An 11,195-nucleotide genomic window follows, 5' to 3' on the forward strand; every position below is an offset into this window, starting at 1 on the left:
TTCAGTGGCTCCTTACTGTAGCATTTCATTTAGCTTTCTAGCTCATTCCCCTATATTATGTCATGAGACCTTCTCCAGAAAAACTGTGAGCTAAACTGAAGCAGGAAAGTAAACACAGTTGCTTTTTTTTCCCCCCTTTGTAGTAGGTTAGGAAGCTGAAAGTTTAATACAAATCACAGAACACAAAACTTGATGAAACTGCATTCGCTTTGACATGTTAAGTTTTGCTTTTCTTCCCCTTTTCATCATGTATATTTTATCTCCTGGAGGTCCCAGAGCATGATTATTTGATTCAAGCAAGTGCTATTCAGGAAGAAAACCCCACTACTTAAAAATTAAAGCACTAATGTCTTTACTCATTCTGAGCCCTGCCCGCAGTTCTTTGATTTTAAGAAAAGGTTATACATGTCCACGGGAAGAGACACATGTAGCAGTACTGGGGAGAGAAACAAGACCCTGGGAAGATGTACTGGAATCAGTTGGATTCAGAGAGACAGATAAAGCCTCATAGAGGAACACACAGAGTCCGTAAGAGAGTGCATGGAAGAAACTATTGTAGTAGCTGACAAATGGGAAAGTTGGAAACATCACTGGAGCTAATGGGACAGTTTGATTAACTCAAATGAAATCACATCCTAAATAAACAGAATGGAAATATGCTGTACTTCACTCATCCTCACACCTGTAGTTACCAAGAAAAGGATGGTCTCCTTGCAAGTTTCTTTCTCTTTTCTCTCACTTTTTTTTGGAAGATTCTTAATAACAGAATCTGGTAACAATCTCTGATGCATTACACAGTAATTTTTTTCAAATGACAATACTTAATTAAGCTGTGATTGCGGACCCAGAACCTTGGACCCAAAGCCAGGACTGAGAACCTGGTGATTCTGTAGGCTCTTTGTGGACCAGCCACTTTCACAGCTTTTAAAAATACAGTGCAATAGCCATAAGGATAACAGCAGGAGCTGTTGTTAAAACTCAAAAAATCTGTCTCTTCTCCAAATGTCTCATTTCACCATCTACAACATGGGAATCTTACGTTCTTTTCCCTGTCTTTTCTCTGTGTTTACTGTTGAAATTATATGTTTTCAGTGCAGAGTTTTTTCTTTTTAAAGAGAGATATTTAACATAAATTAGAATGTCTAGAACTTGTAATAGAAAGTTCAGCATTATACTGAAAATATCTATCTTTTGTTATATATTATCTACTTTACAGGGAGCTCCTATGTAAAATAAAAGTCCCATGTATACATAATGTTTTTAATAGCATTTTCATTTCGCATAACATATTTTGGGTTTATTTTTTCTTTTTCCAATTGCAAATATTCAGTAACCAACAGTAGGTTTCCTTCTCATCAAAAAGTATTATAATTACTGGGCCTTGGAAAAGAAGGTTCCAGTAAATAGAAATGTTAAATAAGGGATAAATCAAAGCAGCTACTGCAGTTAAGAAACCAGCAGCATAAACAACTCTCTCTTGTACTTCTTAAATAACTGTAAGTTTTCCAGTATCAGTGACGTAATAGTGAAGATTACTTTGAAATGATAAATTTGCTGGTAGCTGAAGGTAACACAACATTACTTTTCAAAGCTGGGATGCATGTCAAACTGTACTACATGGTGTTCTAAGACACCTGTTTTGTTCGGCTTCACAAGGCAAAAGAGATTTACGGTGCAAGACTGTGGTTCTGATCACTTCCTGAAACACATCAAGAACTCCAAACTGCATTTTGAGGGTGCTCACCACCTCTCAGGACTAGTGTTCATCCATCTTTCCCTCTGCTTAACCAAGAGTAGCTTATCCTTTGTCACCAATGAATACAGAACCGTGTGTGCTGCGCAGTGTAAAGGTACACATTGAGCTGGAAATCCAGCCGAGGAGTCTTTCTGCATTTTAAGTAGCGTAACAATTTCTAAGGCATCCAGACCAGTAGTTTTAATGGATAAATATTTCCTCTGACAAGCAGCTTACACTCACTTTCAGCGTGGTTTTCTGACTTTTGGTGGTATACAGTAACACTGAAGATTTAGATTTAGAGGGCAGATTTTTGGTGGGTTGGTTGGTTGGTTTTTTGTATATCATGTTTCCACCAATGTAACTGACTTTTACAAACTTTTAAAGAAATTCTTGAAAATATAAAGATGCTAAAAGCAGGCACCCTAAAGAAGGCTGCAATTCTCTGAATGCTTTGTAAGTCTCAATCCGGCGGTCGGGGTTTTCCCCGCACGATGACCGCCAGCGGCCTTCTGGACCGCCCCAGGGCAGCGCTCCGTGAAAACTCTTCGCAAACTATCGGTGCCCACCGGCCACGGGGAAAACTGCTGGGAACAAGTGCCCGCTCCGCGGGGATGGGGACCGGGCCGGGGCGGAGCCGTCCCGGCCCCGCGGAGCGCTCGGGGGTGCGGGGCAGCACCGCCGCTGCGGGTGCGGGCACGGAGCCCGCCCAGGGGGCTCGGAGAGGGAGCGCCCGAAGATCCCGGCCGGGACTGTGGACCCGCTCCCCTCGACATCCCCGCCCAGGGACCCCCGGGAGGCACCGATGTCCTAGAGCCGCACCTGCCGCGGCTGCCGCCGAGCCCCCGCCCGGGGAGCTGCGGGATAACGCCGGCGCGGGGGGCTCCGCACGGGCACCTCGGGGAACAGCCGTAGGTCTGGAGGGGGTGAATTTTACCCTGTGCCGCGTGCGCGCAGAAGACTTACCCGCCCCAGGCTCCAGCAGAGCGAGAGGAGGAGGATCGGCAGGTTCCTCATGCCCGCCGATTCCCGGGGCCGGCGGGCTGCGCTGCCCCGCGCCGCTCCGCGGGGCCCGTCGGAAGGCGGCGAGCGGGGTGCGGGTCCCGCCGCGGCACCATAGGGCCCGGGGGGTTCTGCCGGGGCGCCCCCGCCCCGCGGGCAGCGGCGGTGGGCGGCTCCCGCACCTGCCCCCGTTCCGGCCGCCGCCAGCTCCCGGCCCCGCCGCGTCCGTGCCCGCCGCCACTCTGCGCTCAGCTCCTCCTCTGCCCCCCGGCTCCTGCCCGCCCGCGTCTCCCCAGTCCCTCTCCTCGTCGTCCTTTTCTCCTCCTCCCTCTCGCCGCCGCCGCCGTCGCTCCCCCCCATAAGAGGTGCGGGTCGTTCCCCTCAGCCGGGACGCCCATCCCGCCCATCCCGCCGCCCCGCAGATGGTCCCCGGCGCTCCCGGGCTCTGGACGGCACTTCCCCCTCGCTGCCCACTTTGAGGAGCCGGAGAACACCCTCTTCCCACGCATTAGTGCGCAGGGCGGCTGGGTGCCCGTCCCAACAGCGCACCGGTGCCCATACTGGGGTGCCTTTTGCCGGTGAAAACATTAAGACATAGAGCACGGTCCGCTCAAGCCAGACACACACGAAAACCCCGTACAGATATGGGGTGTGTGAAGTGATCCCTGACAGGGTCAATCTTACCCCGGTGCAGATCAACAGCTGTATTACCAAATCTTTCGTCCCCCCAAGGGTGCTTTTTTCCCAGGTCTCAGTAGAGGACCAACAGTTTAAGGACACTCCATATTACTTTCTGACTGTTTATGCTAGGTGTCCATCTGGGTTTTGGCTCACAAGGCATATAAAGTATATAGTTAAGTGACATGTTATAGAAAAAGAAGAGCTTATATGCTGGCCTTTAGCTGAGAATGAGAATATATAAGAGTTGCCTTTCCACTCTCTTATATGTGCTGTAATGTGAGTACTAGATATTAAAACAGACTGAGAAGGCATCATAAAACTCTCCTAAGTAGTGTTATACCACCCAAAATAACCAGCTATAAGCAAACCAAGAACACTTCTACAAAAAAGCTGAATAAAATTTTTATTTTTTAATGCATACGCAAAAATTAGTGTCATATATTGAAAAGAAATTCCTGATTATAACGTGCATGATATCATTAAAAAAAATACTATGAACTGTAATGAGCAGTGTTAAAAACCTGCGTGTTGAGAGCAGAAGGAAAGATTAATGCAGAAAGAATGTGGAAACACTAATGTAGAAAGAAAAACTTATAGGATGGCATATGATCAGGTAGTGAAAGCATTTTCATTGTAACAGAAAATAATACCTCTTTGGATTGATTTTGATCTGTATGTGACAGGTGAACTGAAATGTCAAATTGCACCTACTCCTGAAGCAGCTGGATTGGAGAAGAGCCTGCTTATGCCATTAGCTCTGAGATTCCCAGGCAGGCTCTCAGGCCAAAACTCTTGGACATGGAGAACTGTACAGTGCAACCCCTCTGATTCCTGAGACCACTGTGCAAGATTCCTCTTTGGGCTCCTCTTTGGGGTTCTGGACACAGGCAGTCTGGATGTGCTCCTCACAATTTCTTAAGAGCTACAGGTTTTTCCAAAATAAAAATCTCAGAATCATTTCTCTTATCTTTCACAAGAATCTGGTGCATCATTATTGCAAGGCTTTGGAAAATCCTGTCTTCTCTCTCTTTAGAAGATCTTTCTGGCACTTTGTGATGACTGGCATCCTGTTAAGAAAGCAGTTGGTCTCAGGAGTGAAATGTATACATGTCAAGGCTCCTCAGGTGCTTCAGCAGTAAACTCCGGAGCATTCCCTGTGGAGCCATCACTCACACTGTCCCCCAGCGGGGCTGCCCCAGCAGCTGAGGACACAAGAGTTGCCAGACACCAAAACCCAGTGCTTGATTCTTCGAGCAAATGATTCATTAGGCTGTTGAAGCTGAGTAGCCTGGGAAACCAATTAACAAGTTAGTGTTAACATTCTGTGTAGAAATAGTCTTGGGAGTGGTCATCATTATTCTTTCTGTGGAATGACAGAAACTAGGGTCTTGGGTAGTAGTCCACATATTCTAAAACTGGCAAAGAAGTTTTGAAACTTGCATCTGTTCTATCACAAAATTGTAGATAGTCAACTTTTTGTAATGTTTTGTCTTCAATGAACCAGCAGTTTTAGGCAAAGAGAAATATCAAAAGTTATTTCTCAACCATTTCCTCTGTTGCTATTCCCAGTGACTCTTTGACATGAAAAAGACACACGATAAAGGAGATGCATCAAATACTAATAATTTTGTTTAGATACAGGTAAATGCTTTTTTTACTTAAGAAAATACCCAAATTATTGATAAGTGAAGTCTAGAAAATATGATTAAAATTCTTTTCAGTTAAACATATCACAGTTCAGTGCCCTGTTATAGAGGATGTAGAAGGGAAAAAAAAAGAACAAGAATGGAACTAAACCAACTGTGGATATATAGAGTTATATACAAAGAAGACTCATATTCTTACACAGCAAAGAGCAGATAGGTTTATGAAGGAACAAAGGACTCATAAAAATTAAGACAGTCAGTGTTGATTTGATGTCATTTCAACAAATGGCCTGTCAAATTCAATGGAAAGATTTTATGGAGGTATCCAGGAGTCACAGAAGGACAGCAAGGACACAGAGAGAGAGGATGGAGAACAAACATGGATAGAAGTTCATCACAATAGAGGTGGTAAAAAAGTAAATGCATTTTGATTGAAATAAATATTATTTTGAATCAGCAGAGCCTGGGTATTACCCAGAAGTCAGTAAAAGTGGGAATGGAAAGTTCAGTGACAGGTAATGGACATGGTGGCAGGCAGTGCCAAGGAACTGCAAGTTCTCTGCTCCCACAGCACATGCAGGAGCAAAAAGCTTTGCTCCAGTTGCAGCTGTTGGAAAATCTTCCCACTAAGGAAAAGTATATGCCAGTACAGTTATAAGTAACAAGTACCTGCTGCCTGGCCACCTTTCTCTTCAGAATCCTCTAATACACAGTTTTAGCAATATATAGCTGATTTAGGCTTTCCATAGTGAAGCAATGACATCAATCCCCTTTGAGTTCAATTCTTATTTAAATTGCTTATGGAGTTCAAGATGTTTTGACAATTTGTATTTTATCCACAAATCTTGTTCATGTCAGTGTATAAAGAATATAAATCTGTTGCTTTCATTGTTTAAAAGGAGTTTTCTTTTGTTCAACCATCTAACAAGTATTGTTCACATGATGCATAACATACAGTTGCCAGAAATACCCAAATTATATGAAAAACTAGGAAGGATTTCCTCAAGGCATGTGCACAAACCATCTTAGACAACGTGCCTCTTTCAAGAGTGGCTATTTCTTGAGCTGCTTAAGCTTTTTCATGTGTTTTGAGTCCTACTTTCCAGACTACAGAGAGTTTATATGGAATGCTGTACTCAGTCTCCTTGCAAAAGGAGTGTTCTTCCTAAGTCTTCACACTTTGTGAAGATGTCAGGTCTTAATCAGACATTCCTAAACCTCCCAAATGCTCTCTCTATTGTCATCCTGCATTTTGTTAAGTTGGTCGTTTGGGGTTTTCTCTGGAGTCCAACTACTTAAGGAAAGATTTCTTCAGCCTTGAAAATAGATTTTAGAGAGGGTTTCCAGGAAAAGGGGATTGTGGCTTTAATGTGTGTGGTTTAGATCCTTTATACTGGAGAAAATTAAAGTTCCATAAAATTTTTGCATCAGTAACTATTAAGATAGATGATCTTACTGAGCCTCTCTCAATGATCAGATGGAATACAACAAAGGTGACAGGCCTGAGTGGGGGAAACAGAACCTGTCCTGCTCATGACAATGGGAATTCAGACCTTGGGGAGACTCCAGGGGACATGCAGATAGACCACCATCCTTTGAGAAGCAGCACAGTGATGCTACTGCATCAAATGTTTTAGCTGCAGTAAGAGGAGGTGAAATTCAGAGTCTCTGAATAAACAAACTGATCAGTGTGTTTTATCTGCAGCTCCAGAAAGCGTTCAGTAGTTCCAGTTATTTCAAACTTTTGCCACTGTTACCGATTGTCTTATGCCCACAGTCTCTTGAACCCTATGCTTTTTTCTTAGGCAAAGAAACAATACCTGCAGAGGGAGAGTTTTCTAAGGAAAGGCTGTCCTTAAGTGTGTCACCTCAGCTTTTTCATTCTCTTCCATCTGAACATCCCAAGGGTGCCCTGGTGTCCAGAGGCATGAAGAGTAGCTAAGCACACACCTTCTAGTTATGAGGCTCAAACTGCTCCACAAGCCACTTTTAGGCAGTGACCTGGGAATGGCAGTCTACCAATATGAACATACCAAATGCATCCCAAAAGCAGATATTCCTAGCCAGCAACAGTGATATGAAGAACTCTTCAGAGCAGTCTTTCTGTAAGGTACAAGTAGCTTGGCTACTCAAAAAGATGTTTCTGCAGAACAAACATATAAAGGCATTCTAAGAATGAATGATAGTAGCTTGTTTAAAGGGATGTCTGTAATGTGGAGTCTTCAGACAGAATATGACAGAGGGACATTTTTCACCAAAGACACACAGTGTAAAGTATGCAATTTGTCCTCTCTCCCTCACATTTATAAGACTTCCATGTAATTTCAAAAGGCTGAGAGAGGTCCCTTTAGTATAATGAAACTTTTCAATTTCTTGGCCAGGGTATTCCATTTTTCTTATTTCCATTATACTCAGGTCCTTTATTACTTATTATACTCATTAAATTAATAGGTATTCTGTTACATTCACATGTATAGGTGAACTACAATTTGATCTTTTAAATTTATAGGTTATATTTAAAATAAATAATTTGGATATCTGGTATAATGGAAAATACCTGGGTAATGCCACTTTACCTATGACTGGCTTCAAAGCTCCAGGTTTGATCAATGCTTTTTGAGACTTTTACTGGACAAAAAGAAATTAAATCTTTTTTTTCTGAAACAGTGAGAAGAAAATTAACCCCTTTATTTTTACAGGGTTTGTAATGGTTAGTTATGATTATGGATTTTTTGTTTGTTTTTTTGTTTGTTTGTTTGTTCTACAATTTAGACTTTGCCACAAAACTCTGAAGACAAAACATGAAAACTACAGAAAAAAAATTAACTGGAAGAATAGAGAAAGGAAAAATAGAAAAAATACTAGCAGTATTTATTAAGAGGAGTCAGTACTAGCTTAATATAATACTTTACTGAGAAAAAGTAAAATGTCTTTGTACAAAAGAAAAGACATTAAGTTTATTCTAGATAGCTGTGAGTAAAGCATTTGATACACTGGCATAGAAATTGCTTGATGAAATGGTGGAGCCTAATGAAAAATCTATTTTGTCAAAATGTGATTAAATAAACCTAACCAATAATGTTAATGTATAAACAGAAGGATAAAACAAAATAGCAGTAAAGTTAATCAGAGATCATGCTAGAGTCCTGTTTATTCTTTTTAGTAATTATTTTCATTTTTGACAAAACAAAATTTGCTACTGATTCAAGGTAAGCAGCATCTGGCTATCTTATGGAGCTGGATCAAATGAAAATGAAGTCCTAGAAAATAACTGGAAATTTAATAAAGCAAGATGGAAGATCATGTGCAAAAGAACAACAAATGTTACCACCACGAGCTAAAGGGCAATAGCAGGAAGTCCTGTGTGTGCAAGTCAGTGTGTGGCAAATATGAGTATTAATGTGACTGTGAAAAATAAATGTGATCTTAGGACACATGGGAGAGTGACTTGCTGCAGAGTAAGAAGACTGATGAGTTTGGGTAACACATAGAGAACTGGTTGGATCTTATCTGGAGCGCTGCACATAAATTTAGCCATCTGCAGTCAAGAGAGATGAATTCAGCAGATGCAGAGCAAATAAATGAAGACCTAAGGATTTTAGAGAATGTTTGGTTTAATCACCTGTGAAAATGTAAACTGAGATGAAATATGTCATCAGGAAAGGAACTATGTAGACTAAAGGAAATTTGGCAGAAATACAGGTGGATTAACCTAGGTGAGAGTAAATGTGTGGATTCATATCCAGGTAGCTGTTCTGGACAAATATTTTAACAGTGAGGACAAAGAATTTTTTTTTAAGATAGAACTTGATCAGCCAGTGGAAAGGATTTTGTACTGTGGCTCTGTGCACAAACAATAGACCATGATTTTCTATACGTCTCTTGCAAGCCACTCTCCCGCTTTGTCATAAATGTTTCCTCTTCAAACTTTTCCATCAAAACCACTGTTCCACAGAAAATTTATTGCTGATTTTTTTTTTGTCTTTTTACCCATAAGAAGTAGTTTTCTATACAAAGTACACACCTTTTTGGAAAATTCTATTTTTCATCAAAAATCTGACTTTTTTTTTTTCCGGAAATACAAATATTTAGCTTTTGGATAAATGTGTCCATTTGGAACTTTTCAAAACAACCTTAAATTTTGCTAGAGGGGAAACAGAAGTCACTACTAGGCTCTGCTTTCTGAAGGTTTTTTTATTCGCTGGAATCTTTTCTTCGTGCAAAGCAGATTTTAGGCCAATTTGCAAAAACTGAATCTGGATTCTCATTTTTTGGTAATCTGGGAGTATCTGTATCAGGAACCCTTGTAGTGGGTTCTTCTCCAGAAACAGAGGAAAGTAAAACATTAATTTTTTTACTAAAGGATGATTAAAAAAAGAGATAGAAAATCCCAGCCACTGCCAGTTGTGGTAAAAAGAGAGAGGGCAAAATAGTCAAAAGATTAAGTGCTAGTTTTTCATTATTTTAAATTTTGGACTAGAGCCAAGTAAACAATTTTTAGTCAGAGTAAGTTGCAGCTTGGATTTTTTTTGATTGTCAAGTTTTTGTATCTTTAGGATAGAATATTGTTTACAATGCGGTGGGTTTTTATGACACTTCAAGAAGAAGATTGAAGCTTGGCATACCTTTGAAACTGAGAACATCATTCTGCCAAAAACTTTGACTAACCATGAGCCTAATGGGATACACATAAAGTAAGAATTTTAGAAAGAAGAGGGATGAGATTTCAGTGTAATTATTATTAGGAAACTTGATTTCTATTGCTTAGCTCCAGTCCACCCAGGAGATATGAAAGAAAAAATGTCATCATTAAGGTAATCGAACCTTTAAACACTCTAAAATTACTGTCTCCACTAAGAGAAAAAAATCTCTGGGTAGTAAAGTAATAAGTGAAGCCTAATCATCCAGTGTAATGGGATGGGAATGACACTCTAATCAGGAATGGATTACAGAGATTTGTATGAAAAATTTTCCTGCATGACAGGAGGATAAAAGAAATATATATTGACAAAACAAGCCCTTGTAATTCACGGGAATGTTCCATGACAAAATCAGTACCACCCACTTCAGGTCCCAAGTTAAACAGAAAATGCCTGAAAAGCAGGAAAAGGGGACTGCCACCATTAGTGGGTGAAGACAGACAGGCATTCAGGTGAGCAGGTGTCTATCTGGAAATGAAGTATTAGGAGCAGATGTGTGCTCTGTCCTTCTCTAGAGATTATATCTTTGGTACTTTGCCTTTGATTGAGATGAGCTAGCTGCTTTGAAAGGTGTTAGAAATAGAGGGATAGAAAAGGAGAGCAAGATTCATGGCTGCATAGTGGTCCAGCTTCAGATGGGCACAGGGAGGATGTCTTTGAGCACAGAGCCTGGTGGATTGGACAGCCAGGAGTTGTGTGTTCAAACCTCTCAGGCTTATGTGACCCCAGACATCTACATTTCCCTTTCTGGAAAAGTGCATTTATTGCTGTGGTATTACACAAAAGATGGATTTTAACAACTTTGGCTTTGAACAGATGTAATAAAGTGCTTATAGGCCCTAGATGCTTACATTTTGCTGGAAAATGGATGCCTATGGACCAGATCTCGCCCCATATTTCCTCAATCATTCTTTAACAAGTGCTAACTAAATTCTGAGAGTCTAACTCTGAAATCTCTTGCTCTGGTTCTAGAGAGGTGTTGAGAGTCCTTTGGTTTGTGTAGCTGCAGAGGATATTGAGGAAGCTCAGATTGGAGTCATTGAACGCTCAAGAGAAACTCGAGTATTGCCTTGTTAGTCTTAATCCTGCATTTGTGGCCCAACTCTGTTCACCTTGAGATCAATGATAATAGTGCCATTGGCTTCAGCTGGGAACAAAATCAAGCACTTGGCTATGAAACCATATAAACTCTACTCAAACCTTAAATTTCTATAAATCACACTGCTTTTTTTGAGCACATAGCTGACTGAGCTTATGATCATCAGAGAAATTATGTCAGTCTCCTCCTTTTTTAAGTATCTTACACCAGCTGTAGTGTGGGGCACCTCATATATTGAGGAATGGTATGCACTAACTAAATATGCCAGCAATTAGTTAACCAAGTCTCCCAAACTGAAATCTCAGTAGAATGGTTGTAATGCCATTTTGGGT

The 11,195-nt window shown here is 41.2% G+C and overlaps 1 protein-coding gene across 1 annotated transcript in view; it reads right to left on the bottom strand.

The window, feature by feature from the left end:
* VIPR2 (vasoactive intestinal peptide receptor 2) overlaps window positions 1-2,984 on the bottom strand; it is a 53,587-nt gene extending 50,603 nt beyond the window's left edge. The window contains exon 1 of the mRNA XM_027720762.2: window positions 2,702-2,984. Within this exon, the coding sequence (XP_027576563.1) occupies window positions 2,702-2,752 (51 nt within the window). The 5' untranslated portion in view covers window positions 2,753-2,984. The remainder of the gene's footprint in view (window positions 1-2,701) is intronic.
* Between the last annotated feature and the right edge of the window lie 8,211 nt (window positions 2,985-11,195).

The sequence above is a fragment of the Pipra filicauda genome, unplaced genomic scaffold (assembly GCF_003945595.2).
Source record: "Pipra filicauda isolate LSUMZ 115617 unplaced genomic scaffold, ASM394559v2 scaffold94_size2452230_pilon, whole genome shotgun sequence".
Lineage (NCBI taxonomy): Eukaryota > Metazoa > Chordata > Aves > Passeriformes > Pipridae > Pipra > Pipra filicauda.